The sequence below is a fragment of the Paramormyrops kingsleyae genome, chromosome 3 (genome assembly GCF_048594095.1).
Source record: "Paramormyrops kingsleyae isolate MSU_618 chromosome 3, PKINGS_0.4, whole genome shotgun sequence".
Classification (NCBI taxonomy): domain Eukaryota; kingdom Metazoa; phylum Chordata; class Actinopteri; order Osteoglossiformes; family Mormyridae; genus Paramormyrops; species Paramormyrops kingsleyae.
The window spans coordinates 39,692,913-39,719,448 of NC_132799.1; the positions used below are offsets into that span (position 1 = coordinate 39,692,913).

Consider the following 26,536-nt stretch of genomic DNA (forward strand, 5'->3'; position numbering starts at 1 on the left):
CTTCACTGTCCCCAAGGAAGTGGACTCCACGATACAGTTTCGTAATCTCCGTGCTTCATGCATGTCGAAAGCTCACTGGTAGGGAAATCCGCTCTCGGTGTTACAAACAGCCTTTCGCTTCCACGCTGTGGTTATCTTACGGTTGTGCTTAATTAAGTGAACAAGGTTTGGCACATGCGACCGCGCCGCTCCTCAGCAGCGGCGCTAACGGTTATCAGCGGAGGTGGCCGCTTCCAAGTGTCACGCAAAAAAGCCGGTGATCTAATGTACAGGAAAGCGTATTTGCGGGTTTTGGCCGTGCGATCGCCGAGGCTCCCTAACCTTCCTGGGGAAGACCGTTCTGGCTCCCTGGGTTCAGTATTATGAGACCGACGTCACGGCTTTTGCAGAGGCATTGCTCTAGGTGTGGGGCAGAACATACTGGAATCTTCCACGGTGATCAGGGGCTAACCCTAGTCCCCCGGGTAGTCCTTAGGACCCCGCTGGAATCACTCAGTAGCTGGGACAGTGCTATTAGCTTCTGCTGATTTTAGTGTGTGTAACACAATGACCCATTTCTTACATGCTGAACAACAACAGTTCAACTTAACATTAAAGATACTCCGAGGGGTCATTAGCTTAATCACAAATAGTACTAGAATTAATTCCCACTGTAGGGTTTTTTGCAAAGTGTACTGTTGATTTAGATTACTAACATGTCTGTGCCTGTTGAACACTGCAAATATCTGTTACACTTAATGCCCCTTCTGATTGTAAGATGCCCCCAGGGCAGATGTAACAGGGCAATTATGATTATCTTCTGCCTCCACCATGTGTGTACGCCAAATAATGACATGTACAGTATGTTTTGGTCTGTGGGTCCAGCCCAGTGGCCAATGCGACCGCCCAATTCAGGCTGGGCTGGCTTGGATGTGTGGGTGCTTTCTGAGGAAGCAGGCAGGGGGTAAATATTAACTATGCCTAAAAACACATAAAAAAATTTTACGATGCATAAAGCAGGTTTGGAGTTATGGTAGATGATTGTTATTTTGCCATGGATATGAGAATTAATTAAGTACAAGGAGGACTTAAATATTCATTGTTTTTTTCCAATATGAGTCATACTAATACAATGCACTTTGAGCCTGAATCAGTCTTTGTGCGAGACTGTTTTCTCTGCTGACATTCCAGCTGCCTCTGGGGGATTCTGTGTGATAGGAGGTGGAGGGCTTTCTGACTCTGAAAAAACACCCCTGTAAGAACACCCACCTGCACACAGCGCATGCTGAATAACACTGTTTGTAGAAATGAACATAGTGTAAATAATAGGTGTGGCTGGGATAGGTGTGGTTATTGGGATGTGGGTGTGGTCTGTATCTGAAATTCTGAATGCACATGCAGGAAATGGGTGTGGCCCACACAAGAGTTGGGGGTGTGGCCTCTGCCCACATGTGAACAGTGTATGTGAGGCAGAGGTGTAAAGAGTACCTGAAAACCATACTTGAGTAAGAGTACAGATACCTTACTGTATAAATTACTCCATTACAAGTTACAAGTCACCAATTCCAATAAGACTTGAGTAAAAGTCGTAAAGTATCCAATTTTAAAAGAACTTAAGTATTTTACTCGTACTGAATGTAGGCTCAAAGAACACCAAGAAATGTGGAAAACAAGGAACTATTTATTTATGAGGCTTTATTTCCTAATATAGACATTAAATTGAACACCTCAATGTTTCAAAATGGCAGAAGAAGAAAATAGAACAAAAAGTCAGTCTCAGTCAAACTCAAATGTTCAAAAAAAAAGGTAAAACAATAAAAAAACTAATAAAAAAACAAATTCAGAGCTGACTTTAATGGTGTTTTAAGGGCAATTCTTAAGGGCAATTCTTAAGGGCATTTCAAGCAAAAATGGAGCACTCATATTACTAAAATAATGACTTGAATTACACCATGATAATTATCAATATCGTTTGATATGATCATGATAAAAATATTTTTGCTATATCGCACAGCCTTAATGGATGCTACCACAGTGGCTTTGCTAACTAGCTAATAACTAGTAACCCATAGGAAGCAAGCTGAACAGTCGTTTGAGCAGACAGTAATATCTGATGACGCACAAAGTCTTTAAGTGTCAAGTCTTGTTAACTACATGGAAGCTATATTATCAGCAAGAAGGTCTTTACCTAGTTACCATAGTTTTGGTAGTGAGTCGGCTAGATAGTCAGCTAACTGATGGAAACGTTTAACCAGCAGCAAAACAACCACAAACAACCATGCGGGTCCCACAGTAAAATCTTTGTGCAGTAATTGACAGTCAATAGTGTGTCTAGCAGAAACATTAACAAACAAAATAATAAATAATAGATAGCACTGTTATTACACTGGGACACTAAAGATTTTTAACTTAATGACATAACAGGTACTACAACGATTCCGTTCTGCGAGTTCGCTTTGGCTTCCGCTTTAAGACGTGTTGGACAAGGGCGTGGCTTTCGCGGTACGAATGGGCCGGGTTGGATGTGGGCGGGGTTGGATGTCCAACCCCGCCCTCCTGCAGGCTGCAGCGAGACATACTTGACGAAATTAGCCGTGGTAGATAAAGATCCTAACTTGTCGCATGCAATCACAATGTAGCGAGTAACGGTAAGCGTCCGTTCAAATGTAGTGGAGTAAAGAGTACATATATTCAGTCACAAATGTAGTGGAGTAGAGAGTAAAAGTTGCTTATATTTTTGATACTCAGTACAAGTACAAAGTAGCCAAAAAAATACTTAAGTACAGTAACGAAGTCCATTTACTCAAGTACTTTACACCACTGATGTGAGGGTATGGTGGCCATGGGCTTAGCTGTAATATGAGTGAATAATGAGGGGAGTGGCTGGGTGTAGCCATGGATTATGGGTGTGATCGTGATCTCTATCTAAATGTCATTGGATAATATTTTGTACAGCTGGAGTCATGATGTTTTTTTTTTTCATCTTGGTGATCTTTGCCTACTTCTGTACATTATATCATACACACGCACACACACATTGATTTATATATATATATATATATATATATATATATATGAAGGACGGAAAGGCATACAAAAATTACAGTCCCCAATTATCTCCTCAGGGGCACCCCAGCCTCGCCAAGTCACCACCAGCACTTTCCATTAATTAACTTCATTCATTAAATAAATAGATGACATATTGATTACCTAAGCATGGTATGCTGGTGGCTCAGTCAACAAATATATGGCTATATTGTATGGTTATTGCAAATACTGGGGTCACTTTTGCATGGGCTTTGAAATGGCTAAGATAACACACTTTGACAGACATACGATCCTAGTTTTATTCCATGAAGGTCACTTAAACAGACTTTTGAATAGTTCTGTATGTAAACACTAGTACAGCTATAGAAGCATAATACATTAATATGATTTGTAACTTTGTTGCATGATGGGTTCAGTTCTTGGCCTGGATTAGATTTTGCATATTCTCCCCAAGTTTGGTGGGTCTGGGCTACAAGAGAAAAAAATGAGAAAAGTAATGTGAAATAGTGGTGGCAAAATGTCTAAAGTTGGGCGTTTCTGTAACCAAATTGCTGAAATATAGAATAATCCACAGATAAAGTAGTGAATCATGCCTAAAACCTCATCATACTGCAGCACACCAGTGTGGCACCATGACCTTATAGCGCCAGGGGCTATTAAAACATGTCTTGATTTATTTAAAAGAGTATTTTATGAAGAACCAAATGCTAGCAGCGATTTCCCAGATTTGTAGACTTCTGCAGTTATAAGTGAAAATCAAGATCTGGGCCACAGAAAATGGTTTCAGTCTGGCTGAGAGCTTTTCATAACTTTTACAATTTCCTAGCCATGCTCAAAGAAAAGCACTTCAGCTTCAGCTGTTGTTTTCTGACATAAAGTAAGGATTTTGAGGTAAAATTAGGTCAAATCATTCTGTCTGATCACAAGACTGGAATGCTGTTTGTGTAATATGGATAGTTCATGCATATGTAGTTTGTGTAGTTGGCCAACTGTTTGTTTTATATATATCTTAACAAATGAATCACACTTTTAAAAGTATATATATAAAAAGTAATAATCTAATAATCTTCTATTAAACATATAAGTCAGCACATACTCAGTGTCAACTATGCTCAGAGTTTCAACCGGACCTGATTGCATAATTGTCATTTTATTAGTTTACCTTTTTAGTAAATGAAATAAACGGTGTAATGGTTAGGGTTGTGGGGGAGTCTGCAGCCAATCCCAACGTGCCCTGGCATGCCAGGCCATCTCAGGGCACATACTGTCACACACAGTCATATTCTAGGGACAGTTTAGAGACTCCACAGCCTATAACTGCATGTCGTTGGACTGCGAGAGGAATCCACATGGAGAACATGCAAACACACACATAAAGCATGGCTAGGATTTGAACCCACAACTCTGGAGGCGTGAAGCAACAGCAAAACCTAAACCCTGACCTTGCTGCATCTGACCTATGACCACTCAAGTACATCTCAGAGGTCATCCTTCCCAAATCTGACTAGCTGACCCTGTTTCACTGTAGCATGGTAATCAAACCAATCAGGGCCATCTGGGTTTTGCTACCTTGGGTGTCTGTAGGCAGAGGGGTTTGTGTGATACATCATTAATATCATAAAGGTGGAGCTGGGCGATATGACCAAAAATCTTCTCAATATAAAATTTTTCCTATCAGTTAATATAGATAATTATCACAATAAATGTCAAATCTTTTTTTTTTTCCAATTTAAAGGCTGATTTTTACTCCTGCATTAAAGTTGAAGAAACCAGATGGTTAATTGTAATTATAAACTATTCTTTATCGTCAGAACGCGACAAACACTTGCGGAACAGTAGTGGTGCCCAAAATGACGTGTTTGTAGCCATTTGCTCTGTTTTCTGACCCCACTAGATGCTGCTCTCTGTTTAAAAAAAGGGCTAAAAGATGCCCAAAAGGAAAACAAACACACAATGTGGGCTCAAAAAATATTGCAAGTGGTTCATGAAGCGTCATATTGGCCATAGCTACCAAACAGCATTTCACATTTCACGCCAGATAGAAGACGAACTGGTCATTTTAGTCAGCATGGAAAAAAACCCCTGCGCTGGCATTCTTCCTGTCGTATCTTTATTTTCTGTGGATTATTACTGTCGGGATTTCTCATGGACTGAATTTTACTGTGGACTTTCCTTTTGGATCTCGCTGGATTAACCATATTGAATGGGTTGCTTTGGACTTACCTGCTGTCCCGGTGAGTTGCTGTGTTGTTTCGATGGTTTTGTCTGTCGTCTGCCTGCTATTGTATCCTCTTATTTGTTCAATAAATCCCCCGTTTTTGTGGCTGTGTTTGTGCTTGTGCTGCCTTGCCGATCATGAATAGTAGTCATTGAGAAAGTGATGCCATTTTGTGATGCAGCGTGTGACTGGCAATATGTTTGGTCTTAAATTATATCAAACTTTTATGAAGTATTTGTCCTATTGATATCAAGGAACATTGTACCGCGCTAATTATTGTTAGATCACCCAGCCCTACATGAATATGCATTGGTGATTCCGCGAATTGGTGCCATTTGCTTGTCATAAATCTTAAAAACAAAATTAAATTTTTTCATCATTTTCAACACTGAATCTAATAACACATATATTCAACTATTCAAAATATGCACTGGTCATGCAACCTCAGGTAACCTTTTAAGGTTTTTAAATTGAAAATGGTTACATTTTTTTTTTAATCCTGCAACTGCTTAAATATAATTTGAAAATCATATCAGCTAATTCTTTTGTGTGTCTTTTGTGTTTAGCCGGTGAGACGTGCAAACGGGGTTTATTGAGTACACAGAACTGAAGGCGACTACACATAGTAACAATACAATGACGGAACTCGGGGCTACTGACTTAGACACGGACTAAATACAGGAGACAGGCTAAGGGTAACGAATCACAGGTGAGAACAATCAGGGAATCACACGAGGTAACGAGGTGGGCGTGGCACACATCGGGATCGAACAGAGCCTCCAAAGGGAGGCGACGAAGGAGACCAAACCGGGGAAACAGGACCTGGAAAACAAGAACAAAACCATTAACGAGACCAGGGAAACAGGACCGAGACACAGAACTGGAACAAAGACCAACTGAAAGACAGGACGCGACAAAGAACAGGAAACGCAGAAAGACAAACCAGGAAGGGAGACACGAGAGGCACGGAAGGAACACCCACAGGCGACACAAAGGGGCCAGGGGTGAACAGAGGCGGAACAGAGGGACAAGGGGCAGAGACAGGCGGGACGAAAGGAAAAGAAGGAGGGAGGAGCGAAGCCCGAGGGAGCCCAGACGGGCGGCGGCCGGAGGGGCCGCAGGCGAGGGGAAGAAGGGAGCCGGAGGGAACCATACAGGGGCCGAGGGGACGGGACGAGGGAGAGACGGAGGGGGCATGAAGGGAGCAGGAGGGAACAGCAGTGGAGGCGGGCAGGAGGGGGAAGCCGCAGCAGGCGACGGCGCAGACGGAGCGGCGGAGGCGCCATCCGACAGCCCGCCGAAGCAGGAGGGCCCGGATGCGACCGACAAGGCGCCGGAGGCGTGACCGAGGACCGACACCGAGGCACCGTGGGGGGACCCGGAGGCGACCGCCGACCACGAGCCGGAGGCGCAGCCGGAGCCCCAAGCAAGGCGAGCGAGGGCGAGCAAGGGGGCAGGGCGGGCGGGAACCGGGCCCGACGCCTGTGGCCCCGTCCCTTACGGGACACTGACAGGCGGGGTCCACCAGGCCGTTGTTCCCGGCCAGACAGGGGAACGGGAGTCCAGAGGGAGGTCCCCGAGGGGTCCCACTCCGGCTCCTCCTCAGAGGAGGAGAAAGGAGCAAGGGTCCCATTGTCCGGGACCTCCTCGGGGACTTGGGCCGGTGCTGGAGGTTCGGGCAGAACAGGGGGCGTGGCCGCAGGCGGTGCAGCCGGAGCCGCGGGCTGGACGGGAGAGCCGGGCTGGACGGGCTGGACTGGAGAGACAGGCAGATCAGGCGCCGGCAGGACAGGCGAGACAGGCAGATCAGGCGGGGGCGCCTCAGCAGGCGCTTTGGGCGTGCGACCAGCAGGGGACGCCTCGGCGGGCGCCGCCGCCACGTGGTCAGCAGGGGGCACCTCGGCGGGCGCCGCCGACACATGGCCAGCAGGGGGTGCCTCGGCGGGCACCTCGGGCGTTGCTGCAGGCAGAGCGGCGGCAGCTGCAGGGACCGCAGGCAGGACAGGCGGGTCAGGCGGGTCCCCGGGCAGAGCGGCGGCAACAGCAGCAGGCATTGCCCCTTTAAGAGCCAGGCGCGTCCTTACAAAGGGGCGAGTTGCCGGTGCTGGCAGCAAAGGACGGGTAGGTGCGTCGCGCTCCTAGGCTGCCTGGCGGCTTTGATGCGGGCTTCGGGTACCCGCTTGTGCAAAGCGGCGCTGGTGACGTCAGGGGTGAACACCGCCGGGTTGAGAATCGGACGGGGTTTCCTCTGACCCCTGGCAGGCAGAACAGCGGAAAGCTGGGTAGCCCCTAGAAAGATCTTCGGTGTGTCTACCTGCTCTTGGAGAGTATGCCGTCCTCTCCCTCCCCTGGTCCGTGGTGAACTGCGGGGTGCTGCGGGTGGCGAGCTGTATATCAGCCCGCTGTCACGGTCTACCTGCCACTGCATGACTTCAGCCGCTACCTCTCGAAGTTGCCGGAGGTTTTCGCGCACCTCGCTCGCTTGGTGCGCATCGCCGGGTAAGGACATCCCTTCCAGGATATCCCGGCTTCGATTTGCCAACCAGCGAGCCGCGGGATCCTCCTGGATCTCGGGCTGGGTCAGCCAGTACAGGATCTCTTCAACCAAGCCGAGGTACTCATCCTCGGCTAGGGGGGATCCTTTCTTACAGAGTTCCGTCATTCTGTTGTGATTGCCGGCGGGCGAGCGGTGAAGCAGGAGAGTCAAGCCGGTGAGACGGGCAAACGGAGTTTATTAAAGTACACAGGACTGACGGCGACTAAACATTACAACAATACAATGACGGAACTGGGGACTACAGGAGACAGGCTAAGGGTAACGAAGCACAGGTGAGAACAATCAGGGAATCACATGAGGTAACGAGGTGGGCGTGGCACACATCGGGATCGAACGTAGCGGATCGTGACAGTACTGACAGGTGACACAAAAATTTTTCAGTGTTCTAGGTAGGTTTCATTGCTGTTTTACATGTATGTTAAATTTGCAATGAGGACATCGTGGAGGACACTTTGCTGGATAATGACATGTATTATAAAGCTACTTTATACATATAATGTCCTGGGGACAGAAATGGCACTGATTCGGTGGAATGGCCTGCATACACGGAGTCACATGCAGAGTGAGGGTAAGAGTAGCACAGCAGCATGACATATTTACTTTGTTATTCGCTTGTGGTCCATTGCCTGCTGTATTATAACCTGACTCCATCTTAATATCAGTTCTGAAGTACTTCTAAGTAAATAGAAACTCTCTCTCTGTGTCTGTTTGTGTGTGTGTGTTTGTGTCTGTGTGTGTGCGTGTGTCTGTGTCTGTGTGTGTGTGGTCCAGTTATACATTAGATTGTGGGGACCAAATATCCCCACAATATGATAAAAACTTTGACATTGCAGGGACCAATTTTTTTTTTATAAAATTGCAATCAAAAAACTAAAAAATGCCAAAATGCTTGTATTTTGTTTGGTTACTTATGTTAAAAGTTAAGGGTGGGTAGGGGTTAAGGTTGTCATTTTTGGGATTATGGGTTTGCCCATAGGCATGAATGGACAGTCCCACAAAGATATGAGTACAGGTGTGTGTGTGTGTGTGTGTGTGTGTGTGTTTGCAAACGAGCTGCTCCTGTAGAGAACACACTGTCAGGACATGTAGACACCGTTCATTAATACTTCATGTCAGCCCTACTTTTCAGGCAATACCCAACCCTTCCAGCCCAAATACACCCACGTGGCTAATTATTCATATAACAGCTAATAACAGGACAGAGTCAACAGTCCAACATGAACCTGAACCCAATGCAAATGATTCTGCAGTAACACTCTAAAATGAAAGCAGGTTCTCATGACATCCTGGGAACTTGGTATGGCAGGTGGTGTAGTGGTTATGGACATGGACTGATAGATGCTGGTTCAAGTCCCCTTGTTGTAGGTGGTCCCACACTAGGGTCCCTGGTTCACATCCCATGTTCCAGGGAAAGTTCTGGTTGTGTAAAATTGAAGAATGAATTTCTATGCTGAAAAACATGGAAGTGTTTAAATTAAATACCCCACGAACACATTGACTTAAGGGGTTTGAAAATGGGTTTAGCACATTATGTATGTAGTGTGAGGTTTTCCATGGCTCACCAAGTGTCACACATTTATGCAACAAAAATAAAATGCAACAGACTCTGTGGAATAGGTTCTACTTTTGGCATGCAGTACAAATGCAAGGACATGCAGCCATACATCCAGCCTGTTCCAAACTTCACCCACCAGATTTAGCCAGATAGACCAGCCTGACCCAAACACATTCCACCCAGTTCCAAAACTCCGCCCACCAGAACTAGCCGGATAGAACACCCTGTACCAAACGGATCCTGCCCTGTTCCAAAACTCCATTCACCAAATTTAGTCAAATGAAATTACAAAAATCAATAGAACATGATGTCACATTTCTTGCCTTGTTGGTATTGCCTAGGTGAATTGTTATACAAATATAATAATAAAAACATCAACATTTTCAAAAATTGATTTGGCTTAGAAAGCTCATGCAGGCCATTCGTAAAGTGTTGTGTGCTGCTCAAACCCTTTCCTGTACAGAGTTTAGGTCAGGGACAGTCATAGCCTGAGGAGCTGGGCACAGTAGCATTAGCCTGCATTGCCCTGCTCTAGATTCATTTAAGCCTTCAGTCGCACTGGCCAAATGGATGCTTCAGGCTCCAAGTGTGCAGTACAGGTGGGTCAGGCCTTAACCATACAGGGCTTGTCAATCAATAGCTGAATCACACTTTTTTAACCAAGAAGTTGGAGTTAAAATGGTGTGAGGCTCTGCAGGTTATGACTCTGTGCCTGTGATAGGAAGGTTGGTAGTTCAAATCTCATAGCTGGCAGAGTGATTCAGATTGAGCAAGGCCTTTAACCATAGTTCCTTTAGAGACACTGGTTGATCCTCACTTGTACATTACATTATCCACGGTGGGTTCCCGCAACTAATACTGAAAAATACTACCGAAGCATATAGATGAGGATTTTTCCTACAATAGACACAAGAGGGCAGCACTAGTTTACGCTGAGCTGTTTCTTTCAACAATTTGCATCATTTTATTGCTTGAGCCTTTGACTATACCATGGAGCAGCTATGTCTGCTCAATATATAGCCACTCAGTTCACGTCTCTTTATTAAGGGCCTAAGGGAAGTACAGTTGTATTGAAGTAAATATATGATAAATCTGTAGCGAGATGAGGGTTTTGATACCACATCTATGCCTTTGAATCCTTGGTAATGTTCCTTGGCAAAGATGTCATTGATTTAACACTGTGGAGTATTTCCATTCGCAGATGTAATTGAGCATCCTCTGTAATCTTGCATGGGAATGATGACAAGGTTACATAGGAACATGGGTAATCTTTTATTTTCTGTGACCAGTGAAGCCACAGATAAAACAGGCAAGAAAGAATTTTGGATTTAGATAGACAGACATATTTTAAAGATACCAGGCAGAATATTTTGGAAATTCATGGCTGGAATTGTTTATTAGGCCACTGTCAGTCACTGCTGATATGTTACGAAAACATGATTTGTAATACACAAACATTAGAAGACAATTTCATTTAATAATTTTTGCTTTTTTCATGGCTGAAATGGGATTTATTTGAAGTGAATGTTTTTCATGTGTTATCCTCCTCACTTGTACTTGCTTTGAACAAAAGTGTGTGCTGAACAAACAAACCTCTAAATGAGTTTAAATTGAATAATGGGAGAGAGTTTATTGGCCATAGAGCTTCACTTTAATCTGTATTCTGCTGTCCAGCATAGGATCTGTCAGACATCAACTGTTACCTGCTAACAGTTCAGTATAGATAGACAGACAGACAGATACATACATACATACATGCATACATACATACTTTATGGTCCCCATAGGGAAATTTGACTTGGACTCTACAAAGCTGGACCTGCCATATGTCCTACATTTATTACAAAAAAAAGAAATAGAAATACCCATTACTCCGTCTGCTAGTTTAGGCTACTGTTCCAAATACTGACAGTTATAGGAAAGAAGAGTTCTTAAAATGGTTCAGTTTGCAGCGATGGACTCTATATCTTCTGCCTGGCAGAAGATGCTCATACTGTGAGTATAGAATATGGGACGGATTACTGAGGATTCTCTCTACCTGTTTGGGTACACATTGTTCAAAAATAGACTGAAGATTATATTGATAATTCTGAGTAAGGATCTTCCTAGCAGTCTGTACCAGATCCATTAATTTTGATTTTAATACAGTAGGAAGATTCCCAAACCATGCAGTCATTCTGTACCTATGTACACTCTCTAAGACTGATAAAACAGAAACATTTTTTGTTCAACTCCATACATGTGTAATCTAAGTAAGAAATACATGCTCTGAAGGAAATGAGAACATACCCAGTCAACGTGAACATTCTAGGTCAAAGTGCTATTGATATGGAAACCAAGATACAAGGACTGAACTTTTGTAGTTGGCTGGTTATGTAAAACCATTGTACTATGATTGCCCACTTCCTTAGGGTCAAATATGATCTCAGTTTTTTTTTAACATTTAGGACAAGGTGATTGGTGTCACACCAATCTACAAATTCCCTTATTTCTGACAGATGATAGATAATGATAGATGTTTGTATCATCATGCCAGTAGATTTAACAATTGTCATTTAAAAATATAATTCTGTGAGTGCCTGGATGAGCACTCATTAGTGTATAGAGTAAAAAGAAGAGGTGAATAGAGGCCACAGTTTCATTACGGTAGTTATTATAAACAAATGTGGAGAATTCACACTAGGACATCTTGTGTCTAAATGGGCCTGCTTTGCTGGTACCTGTAAGGCCAGTAAACCCAATACAATAGTTTGGAATATAGCTTGTTCCTGTGCTCAAACCAAAAAGGCTGTAAGATCATGCCTTTGTGGTGAAGAGATGGATGACAGTAGTAACACTGTACGAATTATTACATATTATGGCATTGCTGCAGTATTGGTGGTGTCAGTCTGACCAATGAGCTGTCTGAAAGCCCCAGTGGGCAGGGCCCAGCTGAAGCCACTCCTCCCAACTATCTGCCCACCAATCAGGTGGCTTCAGGCAGACAATACTTAGCTACCGAAGCCAGGCTATGTTCCAACTGCCAATGAATATCCCAAGGGAGCGTAGGGTGTTTGGTGAGGGGTACTGGTTAATGTCACGGGTGGCTGAGCCCAGACCACAGATGTTGGTCACTCTGCACCCAGCAGGTTTCAGTGTTACCCCACATCAGTTCTCTCATTCATCAAAGCCTCCTCTAAGGCTCCACACCACCCATATACAACAACTTATGAGTTCTGAGGGGAGTTCCAGGCCAATGGGAAAACACAACAAGCACAAAGCTGGCTACACAAAATTTGAAATGCAGACAAAGACTCTAAGTCTGTAATGGTACATAATAATCATGTGCTGTTCGATTACATCAGTTTCGGTTTGGAACACACAATGAACCGAAGGAATACATTTCTTGACACGGGCAGAACCTAAATTCACAAATAAATGTTCAACATGGAAGACATAATGTTAATTATAGCTGTGAGCTGGTTACTAATAAATTACGGCAGCACTGGAGAGACAGTAATCTATAAGACCAGGTCTGTCGGCTTTGTTATACCGAACCCGGAAATGTTGCTGGAAACACATCCAACATGCTAAATCATTTGAGATGATCATGCGAGTGTGTGTGGCTGGAGCAAGGCGGAACAGTCTCTGCTAGTTAGTCCTCCCATTTAAGCATTTAAGGTGCTTGTACCAAAATTGCACCATGAACACAAGGTTTGTTCCAAACCATGAATTTTGTGAACCATTGTATCTATCTATCTGTCTGTCTGTCTGTCTGTCTGTATCTTTCTTACAGTCTGTCTCTGTAACTTTCTGTTTGTCTATTTATCTATCTATCCATCTTTCTGTTTGAATGTATGCTTGTCCATCTGTGGATCTGTATTGCTATTTATCTCTATATTTATATACACACAGATTTACCTTTTCTCCTTTCAGGTCTAAACGGCAGTGGCATTGTATGTTTGCTTTCTTTGCTGGTCTGTCTCCTTTTTTCACTTCACATCTTCACACAAGCATGAATTGAATTAACCCCCTGGGTGGAGTGCAAGAATCCCCACCTCCGTGACGGGTACATGGTACAGTCTGCATGTGGAATTTCCATGGAGAAGGAGCTGAGCTGAGGCTTTCGATCTATGTTGGGCAGTCAGCTCAAACTAGGGCTTCTCTGTCTCCCTGCCGACACGAGTCACCATACAGCTCCATACTGAGTCACTGCCCTGGTACCTGCTGAACTCCAGGGAGCAGCACAGCCGAACGCAGCAGGCAGAGGGATGACGTTGAATGTCAATGTGGTGATGGTCATTACAGCTTTTGATGCCAGCAGTTATTCTGCCCCCTACTGGCTAGGGTAACAGTTACAGGAACCGGCAGATTCAGGGAGACAGTAGGAGTATATCTTCCCCATATCTACGGGCCCGGTCCCTCTTTTGTCCTGGAGAAGTAGGCCGGCTAAAGATAGAACAAGTCCTTTCTCCAGAAATATCTGGCAGTGATGATGAAATGATGTACACAGTGATCTCTCAGCAAGCTCTCTGCCCTGGGGAGGGAGCACTACGGAGGGGCAGCCTGTTCCTTCAGGTCTGGAATGGGGGGGGGTGGGTGTTGAGTGAGTGATTGTGTTCTGTGTTCTATGTGGGTGTCTGTGATGCAGTATGTTTACCTGAGGGTATGTGTATCAGTATTAGCATATGTGTTGCTTTTGTATGTGTGTGCCTGGCCTTCACATCAGTTACACGTTTGTGTTTTCCAGCAGTATCGGTGTCAGTGTGCTCTGAATGCTTGTCCCCTATCTGCACACTGCCCATTCGAGCGCCTCAGTCTGGAAGGCAGGATAACATGAGCAGAGTTGCTATCCACAGGTACCTGCCTGCTCACCTATCATGGCTGGCTCACACCGGCCCAGGCGTGTATCTAACTGGCAACTGATACCCACAAGCACACGTGGACACGGCCTGCAGGCACAGGTATTGAAGTAGCACTAAAGTAGGTTGGACACACACACCACACAGACAGCCTGTACTGCCCACAGAGCTCCTTGCATACAGGCTGCCTGATCGCCATGGTGACCGTAATGACACTGTTGACTGAAAGTGTTAGTGACGCACAGCGTCTGGCTTCCCCCTCTGGCTGCACTGTAGGAGGTATGGGGGGGAGGTGATCACCTCCTGCTCTGCCTCCACCCGTTAAGGAAGCTTCACAGGGCCTCCCTCCGTAAACAGCCTCCCACTCCCACCCCCTGGTGAGTGCTGACCCAAGAAAATACACATGTTCAGGTATAGGGCTCAGGTTGCTCCCTGGATACACTTGGAACGGTGTTGTTTAGAGGACAGAACTCAGGGTATAGTAAAAGACAGCATGCCCCCAGTAAGACCCCTGTAAGACTGCTGCACTCTGGGCACCCCCCCCCCCCCCAACTGCTCAGTCATGTAGAACCGTTCCATCTGGTAAGGGAAAGGAAAAGGAACAGCTACAAAACTATGGTGAATACTGTACATTTGCAGGAAACAACAGAAGCAAGCTAATGAAGGAGTTTAATTTATTTAGGGGAATTTAACATTTATGGCTGTGGCAGGAAAGAGGGGCGTTGGTGAGGAAGGATTAGAAAGAACAGGTGCAGGTGTTGTAAGATTGGAAAGAATAAGGCATAGATGGGCATAACGGGTGTAGAGAGGGATGAGAGGATAGGATGTAGATGAGGAAGGATGAGAGACGAAAGGGTGTAGATAGGATGAGAGAGAATGGGTGTGGAGAGAGGAGGATAAGAGAGGAAAGGGTATAGATATGGAAGGATGAGAAAGGGTGTAACTAAGGAAAGAGGAAAGGAGAAGCTGGTCTTTTCTGATATGTTCCCCTGAGAGACAGGATGTTGTAAGATGGGGAGGGAATGTGGGGGGGGGGGGGGGGGGGGTTACAGAAAAGGGCACAGAGAAACCAGCTTTTATTTTCCCCCATTTCTTGTCCCCCCTTTCCTTTACATGGCACTGCCTCCCCCCACATGGTCAGAGTGGTTCTGTCCTGCATGCGCACGGCTCTGTTGTTGTGCAGAGACACCACTGAGAGAGAGCGAGACTGAGAGAGAAAGGCAGGGAAGAAGGGGAGGTTGGGAGAGTGTAGATCACAGTGTGTGCTCCTCACAGCTGCAGGAGGAACGAGAAGAGGCAGGAACAAGAGGGCAAAAAGGAAGAAAGGAGGGAGGCAGAGCTGAGAAGGGGTGTCTAACACTGCCCATCTCGTTTCACGAGCACCAGCCAACGTTCACACCAGCGCTGTCGGGTTTTTTTCACATTGAAAGTCGCACTTCATCCTCTGCTCTGACTGGATAAAGGAGAAGAGCACTCTCCCCCCCCCACACACGCACGCACACAGAAAATACACAGGGACAGATAGAAGAGGTGAGGAGCCACGGGAAGACAAGAAGCCGCTTTGTTGCTGCCTCCGCTGCCACACAGCGAGCGAGCAGCTTGCCAGCGCCGCTCATGTCTGTGAACTCGGAGAAATCCTCCTCCTCTGAAAGGTAACGCGTTCGCCTGTACATCTACCTGTACACCTGTTAACCCATCTGTCTGTCTGTATGAAGGTTTGTTTGTGTTTGATTGGCTGTCAGTTTACCTGTGAATCTGTTTGGATATCTGTCTCTCCATCAGTAAGGCTCTTTGTCTGTTTGTCCGTAAGCCTGACTATCTGTTTACCTGGCTGTTCTAACTTCCTGCCTAGCTGTCCTTTTGTCGACCTGTGTATAATCCTGTCTACATGCCTACCTGTCTCTCTGCCTACCTGCCTAGCTGGCTGTTGGTAAGCTTGTCTGTCAGCCTGTCCGTCTGTCTGCTTGTTTGTCTTTCAGCATACCTGTCTGTCTATCTGTCAGCCTCCTTGTCAGTATGACTGTCTGTCTGTCTGCCTATTTATTTGTAAGCCTGTCTGCTTGTTTGCCTGTAAGCTTCTCTCTCTGTTTTTTTTTTGTAAGCTTAACCGTCTGTCTTTTTGTAAGACTGCTTGTCTGCCTGCTTGTCTGTTCGTTTGTAAGTCTGTCTGTCTATATGCTTGTCTTGTCTTCCTTCACCTTCCTACTACAGCCTCTTCCCATGTATGTTTTCTCTTCATTCTTCATCGTCCACTCAAAGCATAAGGTAGCAGCATGGAAGGGAAACACTAAGCTGCCAATCACCCAAACACACAAAGGCCCCACTGATACAAGATGGACATGCATGGTATTTCATTCCATGTGAGACTTGAGACAGATGAGACTGTTAGTATGTAGACAGACAGAGAGATGAGGCTATCAGTGTACAGATAGACAGAGAGACAGGTGGGGTTGTTAGTGTACAGACAGATAGAGAAATTAATGGGGCTTTCACTCTGTAAACAGAGACAGATGGGGCTGTTAGTGCAGATGGACAGAGAGAAAGACAAGTCAGGGTACAGACAGACAAATGGGGCTGTCAGTGTGTAAACAGAGACAGACAGGGCTATCAGTATACAGACGGATGGAGAGACAGATGGGGCGGTCAGTATACAGACAGAGAGACAGACAAGATTGTCAGCGAACAGACAGAGACAGATGGTTCTATCAATATACTGACAGAGAGACAGATGGGGCTGTCATTGTACAGACAGAGAGAGACATGTGGAATTTCCAGAGACATGTGCACAGAGAGACAGAGACAGGACTCTGTTATCTGATTGGTTATCACTCTGAACCAATCAATTTTCCTTATGCCCTCAGAAGATTTTTGTGTAAGTGAAACTCCCATGAGTTGTAAAGACACAAAATCTGAGTTTTCATGGTGTGGACAGGCAGACAGAGAAGTTGGAATCTGTATAGACAGAGACAGGTGGATGAACAGACAGACAGACAGGTGGGTCTGCGAGTATAGAAACAGATTGGGCTATGGGCATAGAGAAAGACAAACAGATGGATGGACAAACAGAGAGTGCTGTGGGTGTCAAGATGTTCTATAGATCACAGGGAGGGTGTTTGGGAACATGCTGTGCTGCGCATCGTTCCAAGGGAACATTGCAGCCTGCTGTGAGAGAGGATGACAGGTCCCTTTGTCTTTATATAACGTTAGACCTAGTCCCTTTTCCCTTGGGCCTTGTGACTTTACATAGACTTTTCATAGTTCTGCATCATTTTATTGGATTTGCAGAGTACTTAGTATCTTTATATTGGGCTTTTATAGGACTAAAAGTCTTTATATTGTACCATGATGGGTATGTCTGTGAGTGTGCAGTAACCTTCATGCATGTGGGTACGTGTGTTTGTAATGTTGCTTGGGTGTGTATTTCCTATGTGTGTGACTTTTTACATACATCACCCTGCATTCCAGGATTTCCTTCAGAGGTCCTTCTAGAATATCACAAGACACAACTTACTGTCCCAGCTTGGGACAGGAAGTGGGCCCCTGTGTGTCATGCGGTGGTGCCCCCCCCCCCCCAGCTTTGAATACAAGTCACGGGGATATGAGAGAACACTGGGGGGAAGGAGAATCGAGGACGCGTGGATCTGTCCTACCCACAATGCCGTGCTTCTCATCTCAGTGTTCCTCCCTATCTGGGTTAGCTTCCTGTAACCTACATCCTACTTCTACACTGTAGGGAACCTGTTCCCATTCTCTGAAGTCATTTCAGTCAGAAATGTTTCACCACTTCAGGCTTCTGTCATCTCAGTCTGCCTGGGGGACGGGAGTCTTGTCGAGAGCGTCTGAACCCAGCAAACAGGGAAGGGGGGAGGATTGTGGGGGCGCGTTTTCTCCACAATCACTTTGTGTGGCTGAATGAACTATTCTTGGCAGTGGCAGGCAGAACTTTCTAAACACCCAGCTTTTCGCTTCTGTGCTTGTAATTTTAGTTGTGGCGTAGTGATTAAAAAGTTGACTTAAGGCAGTAAGTCCCAATCCGACAAAGAGAACTGCTATAGCGTATAAGGAGAGTCACACTTAAGAGTGATGCCCAGCTTGTGTGTGTCAAGATGATTTCCGATATGTTAAAAGGGAAATGTTTTGCAAGCACCTTAAACAGAGAAATTAGCCCAGTGATTTCCTAGAACCATGTAAAACTTTGATACAAAGAGACATTTTGTTGCCTGTTCTTTGAATGCTAGTCAGTATTTTGCATGTTCATATAATTCCCAGTGGACATTTTAACATATGCACCATTCTTTATTGTTCTCATGGGAAACTAGAGATCAACTCACACCTTACAACTGTTGTCTTCTTGATAAGAATAAGCACATATCTTATGACTGGTGTCTTCTTGATATGGTTTGGTACATTCCTTATGACTGTTGTCTTGATAAAGATTATCACATACCTTTTGATTCTTGTCTACTTCATATGAATTGGCACATACCTTATCACTGTTGTATTCTGGTTAAGTGTAATTACTTGAGATCTTCCGCCTATGGCATTTAAGACTGATGAACCAAACGCATGTTAGGAGCAGAGCAGATGTCTTGTGTTAATGGTGCTAAAATGAGACGATTGGATGTAAAAATGAGTGGAAATTATGATAGCAGCTACTTGCAGGTAACTTCTCATACAGCACTACATTCATCTGTCTTGTTTTGTGGTATTACCACTGGCGGGCAGATTTTGTGGACTGTTACTATTATTGCTCTTGCATACTTATTATCTGGTTATTTGATGGTTTGATTATCTGAAACAAAATACTCAGCTTACAGTCCTAGAGTCAGCCATGGAAAGATGGATGGATTTCAGGCTCCTTCTCCTTACAGCCCTTCAAAGATTAAACATACCAAACATCCCATCCCTATAGCCACCTGCTTTCCCCACTGCTGCGTGTTCTATAATTCCTTCCAGCATCTAAAAGAGGACCCATAGACAGAGCGTCCCTTTCTGACACGGCAGGAGTACAGAAGTCACAGAAGGTCTGGCTCTCAGAGGACACTCAGTGGGCATGGTGTGTGGTCAGATATGACAGGGCCTCTGTGTGTCAGTGTGTTCCTGCCCCATGACAAAGGCTCTGGCCCCGGCTCGCATCCCATTTCCAGTAGCAGTGAAGCCTTTCCCTGCTCTGTTGCTCTCTCGCTCCCACACCGCCACTCATGCATCATCCTCAGGCCACACAAAGTCGCCAAGAGTCCTTCAGTTCAGTCTGTTTTTCTCTATAGACTGGCACATGTGAAGCTTTGCTCTTTAAATTCTTACAAGACTTCACAAGCATTTCCACACAATAACATTGTCAGACTTGGACAGTGCATACATACCGTGATACCGAACACTAAAAACAGAAGGAAGATAAATTTAAAGAGTATCCCACCAAAAAGAATGTGGAGCTTGATTTTTCATCGACTGGGATCTTTATGTGTTTTCCTGAATGGCCGATGTTTGTATCAAAAATGATCAACTTAAAAACAAGACCCTTCCTTCATACACTACATGGACAAAAGTATTGGGATACAGCTCTCAGTCATTGAATTCTGGTGATTCATTAAGACCCATTGCCAGGTGACAGGCGTATAAAATGCACCTAGCCATCCAGTCAGGTTTATACACACTTGTGAAAGAATGGGTTGTTCTGAAGAAATCAGTGGTACTGTCAGAGGATGCCACCTTTGCAATAAGTCAGTTTTTTTCTCTGCTAGATATTCCACGGTCAGCTGTAAGTGTTATTATTGCTCGAAGCATATAGGAAAAACAGAAACTCAGCCATGAAGTGGCAGATCAATATAAAGTAACAGAGCGCGCTCGCCAAGTGCTGAGGCACATAGAATGTGAAAGTCGCCAACACTCTGTTGAATTAATAACTGCAGAGTTCTAAACTTCCTCTAGCATTAACCCCAGCACAAAAAACTGTGTGCTAAGAGCATCATGTAATGGGCTTCAATGGCCGAGCAGCTGCATGCAAGCCTCACATCACCAAGTGCAATGCCAAGTGTTGGATGGAGTGGTGTAAAGCACCGGACTCTGGAGCGGTGGAAATGTGTTCTGTGGAGTGATGAGTCACGCTTCTCTGTCTGACAGTCTGATGGACAAGTCTGGGTTTGGTGGATGCCAGGAGAACTTTACCTGCTTGACTGCATTGTGCCAACTGTAAAGTTTGGTGGAGGGGGGATAATGGTATGAGTTTTTTTGGGGGGTGGGCTAGGCCCCTTAGCTCCAGTGAAGGAAACTCTTAATGCTTCAGAATTCCAAGACAATTCTATAATGCCAACATTCTGCAAACAGTTTGAGGAAGGGCCTTTTCTGATGCAGCATGACTATGCCCCAGTGCACAAAGCAAGGTCCATAAAGACATGGTTGGGTGAGTTTGGTGTGGAATTACTTGATTGGCCCTCACAGAGCCCTGACTTAATCCCCATCAAACACCTTTGGGATGAACTAAAATGGAGAAGGTGAGCCAGGCCTTCACATTCAACATCAGTGCCTGACCTCACATATGCTCTTCTGGATGAATGGACAAAAAGTCCCACAGATACACTCCAGAATCTTGTGGAAAGTCTTCCCAGGAGAGGGACAGCTACTATAGCTGTAAAGGGGGCACCAACTCCATATTCCATATTAGAATGGGATGTCATAAAAACTACTGTAGGTGTAATGGCCAGGTGTCCCAATACTTTTATCCATATAGTTAGTGATGCACATAACTAGTAAGCAAGTACACATTAGGCGTATAAAGCAATACACTTTGCAATGTCTTGCCGTAACACTGCAAATGCACATAAAATAAGTATGCATTTGTGCTGTTATAACAAGAAAATACCATGCATTTTAACCTTTTCATAGCTAATGCTTACTTGTCTAATATAATGGTTAAAATGAATGGTAATTTCTTGTTATACTAGCACAAATGCATACTTGTTTATGTGCATTTGTTCTGTTATGCCAAGAAATTGCCACAAGAATCGCTATATACGGCAAATGCGTACTTGCGTACCAGTTATGTGCATCCCTGCATATAGTGTATCTTCACTTGAATGTGTGGACAAGGCAGTGGAAGGATTATGTTGTAATTTGGTTATTTACCATGGAGATGTGTCCATCTCTTAGAGGGTGTGGCAATTAGAGGACAAAGGGGATGGAGAACTGGAGAGGGCGGGATGTAGATGTACAGGGCAACTGCATCCTTAATAAGTACACTTAGGATCGAGTTATTTTGCTGTGCCAGGGCAGAGTTGGCTTCACTAATGATGGACCATCGGTTGGTTTGCAGAGGACTGTGCACAGCAGTACAGGGTGCACACACACATACACTCACAGATGCGCACACACGATGATGCTCTTTCCTGCTACTGAGAATAGAATATATGTATATGACGTCTGAAGAAGCGTGTGTGGTGTTCACCTCTGTGCTGTTGCCTGGGTGTAGGATGTTAAATCTGGCATTAAGAATAAACAGTTTCTTGCAAAATGGCTACCTGTTCCGCTCAGGGCTGGGTTTGTGTGGGTTAATGCTAAATTAAAGTCAGGCGGCTGTTGTGCACTCTCAGCGGGGGCTGAGGGGGGGGGGGGGGTGGCTGGCTCTAGGAGGTCCTTTAGGTGTGATGAGCAACCTGTGGTTCCACACTGAGCTGCTGCTGACTTCCATTCTCATTCACTCATTCTCACTCTGTTCCTGCTGCCAATGATGGATCTGCAGCTCTACACTCACATATATACACTCACGTACAGTTATACATATATACACTCACGTACAGTTATACATATATACACTCACGTACACAGACACATATATGCACTCACATACAGGTACACATATAAACAGTGGGCTAAGCCTGTGCGCCTGTAATCAGAAGGTTGCTGGTTGAAACCCAGCCTCAGCATGTCTTCAGGTCCTTTAGCGAGGTCCTTAACCCCCAGCTCCCTGGGTGTATAAAGACAATTTTCCCACGGGTATCAGTGATTATTGTTATTATTATACAGGTGCACATACACTCACATATATACACTCATATTCAGGCACAAATGCATATACTGAATTACAGGCACACACATATATACTCACATACAAACATATTCAGACACATACATACACTCACATACAGACACACCCATATACACACACATACACAGGCAGGAAGGAATAATGTCAACATCATATTAGTGAGCGAAACGGCCTCTGGCTCCAGCTGCCAATGTGCAGCCCAGCCACTCATTGGAGACACTGGCATGCAGGACACGTAACGCATCCTCTCAGCTGGGCTGCTGGATTGGCCAGTGATCTTGCGCACACACACACACACTCGCCTGGAATATTCCCAGGCTGCTCCATGTCTGCGTGTGTCCTCTTTGTATCCGCGCTGCTCAGACTACTGAAACGCTCGCCCCAGTTTGGTTTCCTTGGCAACAGAGCACAAGGCTCCAGCATCCCTGTACATGTGCGTGTATGTGTGTGTGCCCGCATTTCCGTGTGGGCGAGCACGTATTCACATTCTCTTTGCCCAGCGTCATCTTGTGGTTCGGTACCCCTTGTTTCTGGGACACAGGGGTCTCCGCCTGGTATGATCCTGACATCCATTCAACACTAAGGGTTGGTCCAGTGGTATGGCGAAGGATAATGTGACCCGCTAAGTTCTGACTTTGGGCCCATTCTGCTCAAACAGGGAAGCCGAGTGAGGTGCGATGGGATTTTTTTGTGTGGATGGAAATGTTGCCAGTCAGTTCGGCTCTGTCAGCCCTCTGTGAGAGAGCACCAGCTCAGCTCTCTGGAAACCTCCTGGACGGCCTAGTGTTACCCCCCAATCGCCACTCCCCCCCAAGCAGAGATCCATCTGTTAAAAATACACTCCTCGTAGAAACAAAAGTGATTGTGCTTTGTTGGAGATGCTTGTGGTGAAGACGCTCATGTGGTGGAGAAGAGTCAGACTCTCATATCAAGAAGTTAATTTTGTAGAAGAGACTCTCATGTCGAGAAGATACTTCTGAAGATGGATGTGGTGGAGATGCTTATTTGGAGGAGATGGTCATGACACAGCAGCTAGAAGCCACTTCCAATGGTGAAAGCCTCTAGTCAGATTTCCTCTCTGTCTCACTGTCCCCAAAGGCCAGATACTCAGCCAAAGGTTCCCTTGGTGGCCCCACCTCCGCCGCCACCGCCAGAGCCTGCGGCCCCCCCTGAGCCGGAGGAGGAGATCCTGGGGTCTGACGATGAGGAGCAGGAGGACCCTGCAGACTACTGCAAAGGTCAGGGTGATGGGTACCTCCGTACAGCAGGAGTTATAGGAGATGCACAGCAATAATCCCTCCTCACCCCACAGACTGCCTGCTGATTCAATACCACCACCATTGTCACTCCTGCTAGCATTATCGGGCTGACTCACTTGTGCTTTCTTCTATGTTTGCACGCGGAATATTCCACTGTTGCGATTGCGTTTCTTAATTTTAGCAATTAAAACAGCTGACTGATGATATTGGGGAATTTAACTTAAGTGCCCTTTCTCAAGGTTCGACACACAGGACCTTAACCGCTCTTAAACCACATTGGCAGGGGGGTACCATCCGGTGAAGATCGGGGACCTGTTCAATGGACGGTATCATGTGATCCGCAAGCTCGGCTGGGGCCACTTCTCCACCGTGTGGCTGTGCTTGGACATCCAGTGAGTGTGCAGCTCACCCATAGCATCACATAACTGCAGGAGCCACAGTATTGAACCAGATCTGCCAAAACAAAGCCAACAGCATGCTTAGCACAGAGTGGGTCCATTTTTTATTCACTGAGCTGACAGGTTTAATCTTTACTGTATATAAAACATGAGGCTTTATTTTTTTTATCAGTATTTGATCATTCTAAATTGATTAATTCTGAATGCATCTTTAATTAACTCTGTATGCTCAGTTGTCATCACACCACAGATGGTAGACTTTTGCTTTAATTATACACACATTTTGCTATTTTGGCACTTACTACCAGTTTCTATTTCTCCTGCTTTCTCAGACACTCCGTTTTTGTGCACAATTTTTTTGCTAATGCATAATGTTTAGTGCTTAGACATGTCTAACAATATTCAGACTCGTGAGAAGTCATTCAGCTCCTTTTTGAAGATCTTATTCTCTTGTTAATATCAATGTGTGTGTGTGTGTGCGCGCACGCGTGCATGTGTGTGACAATTCCAGAGGAAAGCGCTTTGTGGCCATGAAGGTGGTGAAGAGTGCTCAGCATTACACTGAAACAGCACTGGACGAGATCAAGCTGCTGCGATGTGTCAGTATTACCTGTTTCAGTGTTAACCCCTGCCTGTGCTTCACTGTCATTGTTTACTTTTGTCTATACTCTCACTGTCATTGTTAACTGTATCCATATTTTCCTGTGTCTGTGCTTCACTGTCATTGTTTTTCTGTGTCAGTCTTTACCCATATCTACACTCTCATTCTCAATGTGTATACTTGTCTGTGCTTCACTGTCATTGTTTTCCTGTGTTATTGTTTGCCCATATGTATGCTTTCACTGTCATTGTTTACTTTGTATGTGCTTTACTGTCATTGTTTACCTGTGTCAGTTTATCCATATTTCATGCATTTTCACTCTCATTGTAATCGTTTACCTGTACAATATTTACCTTCGCCTGCTTCTCCTGCTATCAGTGATTACCTATGTCAGTGACAAGTGTCAAGTGTTTCCATCTACTCAATAACAGTGATTTCTTCTGACATTATTTAAAATCATGCCTTGCTTGTGTCATCAGGTCAGGGAGAGTGACCCCAGTGATTCCAACAAGGACATGGTGGTACAGCTAATAGACGACTTCAAAATCTCTGGAGTCAATGGAACTCGTATCCTGCTTGAAGACAGGCTCTGTGTGTGTTTGGTGTGTGAATCCTCTTCTGCTGTAGTTTTACGCATGGGTGTTTTCACTAAGCTGCCCATTACCCTTGACCTCTCCTCTCAGATGTGTGCATGGTGTTTGAAGTATTGGGTCATCACCTGCTCAAATGGATCATCAAGTCCAACTACCAGGGTCTGCCGCTGCCATGCGTAAAGAGCATTATCCGGCAGGTAAGATGCCACTGTAGCCTTGAACGTGCACAACTGCTCCTTCTCAGACGGAACCCTGGTTTCACTCGCTGGCCTTTTTACACACCATTCCATCAGGGTCTGAGAGCCCAGTCTCACTGGTGATATAGCTAAAATAAAAGGGATAGTTTATCCTATCATGTGGGGTGGTGTGTAGTTCAGCATCTTAGGGCTGTATGGTGTGATCTGAAGGTCACAGATGAGCCCCACCCTCAGCAGTCGTGTCTTCACTGGCCACTTAAACAAGGCCCTTAACCCCCCAAAATTCTCCAGGGGTGGGATATGTGGAAAAAAAAGCATTTCGATGTAACTGTACAGCCCCTCCTCAGCTTACAATGGGGATACATTCTGATGAACCTTTTGTAAATTGAAAATACTGTCATTTGAATATGAATATGATATGTTAAACACTATATGAGATATTTCTACACTACAGAGACTACATGTGGATGCTGCCATCGCCCGGCATTAGTAGAAAGTATCATATAATATGCCACTAGCCTGGAAACAGATCAAAATTCTAAGCTTGATGACTACTAAAGGCGTACCACTATTGCAGCATTGTAAAGTTGAGATATCGTAAATCGACCCATCATAAAGTGAGGAGCACCTGTACTTGTGCAAATGGCAAATAAAGGATAATTTCATTGACATTTATTCATTAGTTATATGTATTTATGAAGTACCCATGGTGTTGCCCCTTTTGCTAGCCTTATTTTCCTTCTCTTCCTTACATTAACAATCAGTACATTTCATTTTATACTTCAGTCTGGAGCAATTTAAAAATATGCAAACAATTGCCCCCCCAGGTGCTGCAGGGACTGGACTACCTTCACAGAAAGTGCAAGATCATCCACACAGACATCAAGCCCGAGAACATCCTCATGTGTGTGGATGATGCCTTCATCCGCAGGATGGCCGTGGAGGCCACCGAGTGGCAGAGGGCTGGGGCGCCCCCTCCCTCTGGCTCCGCAGGTACCCCGGGCTCAACTGTCTGTCACCCCCAAACTACACTTTAAGGAGGGGGCAAGCCTGCCCTTCAGACAGATGGCAACCTTAGGAAACATCCTACTGTGTACTATTCCGCATTATTGGTTTATATATAGAGGAGTAATTTTGCATTATATTCTTCAAGCAATTGGCTGGTCATCCAATATCTGGGACATGAAAATGAGAAAGAGGTTGCATTAACTTTGATTGTTGTGTGAACCTAACTTGTAAAGGGGTGTTA

At 45.1% G+C, this 26,536-nt stretch overlaps 1 protein-coding gene across 8 annotated transcripts in view; it reads left to right on the forward strand.

Moving 5' to 3' along the window:
• LOC111834167 (SRSF protein kinase 2) overlaps positions 1 to 26,536 on the forward strand; it is a 36,993-nt gene that overhangs the window by 744 nt on the left and 9,713 nt on the right. For 7 of the 8 annotated variants that reach the window (XR_002835935.2, XR_002835936.2, XR_002835937.2 and 4 more), the window contains exons 3-8: positions 23,338 to 23,477; positions 23,782 to 23,890; positions 24,408 to 24,495; positions 24,977 to 25,064; positions 25,181 to 25,287; positions 26,115 to 26,280. Coding sequence is in view for 5 of the 8 variants with exons in the window: in XM_023793147.2 (XP_023648915.2) it covers positions 23,338 to 23,477; positions 23,782 to 23,890; positions 24,408 to 24,495; positions 24,977 to 25,064; positions 25,181 to 25,287; positions 26,115 to 26,280 (698 nt within the window). In the remaining 3 variants the exon portion in view is untranslated. Of the gene's footprint in view, positions 1 to 15,245; positions 15,851 to 23,337; positions 23,478 to 23,781; positions 23,891 to 24,407; positions 24,496 to 24,976; positions 25,065 to 25,180; positions 25,288 to 26,114; positions 26,281 to 26,536 lie in introns of those variants that run through there. The other variant, XM_023793150.2, reaches the window with a different exon arrangement.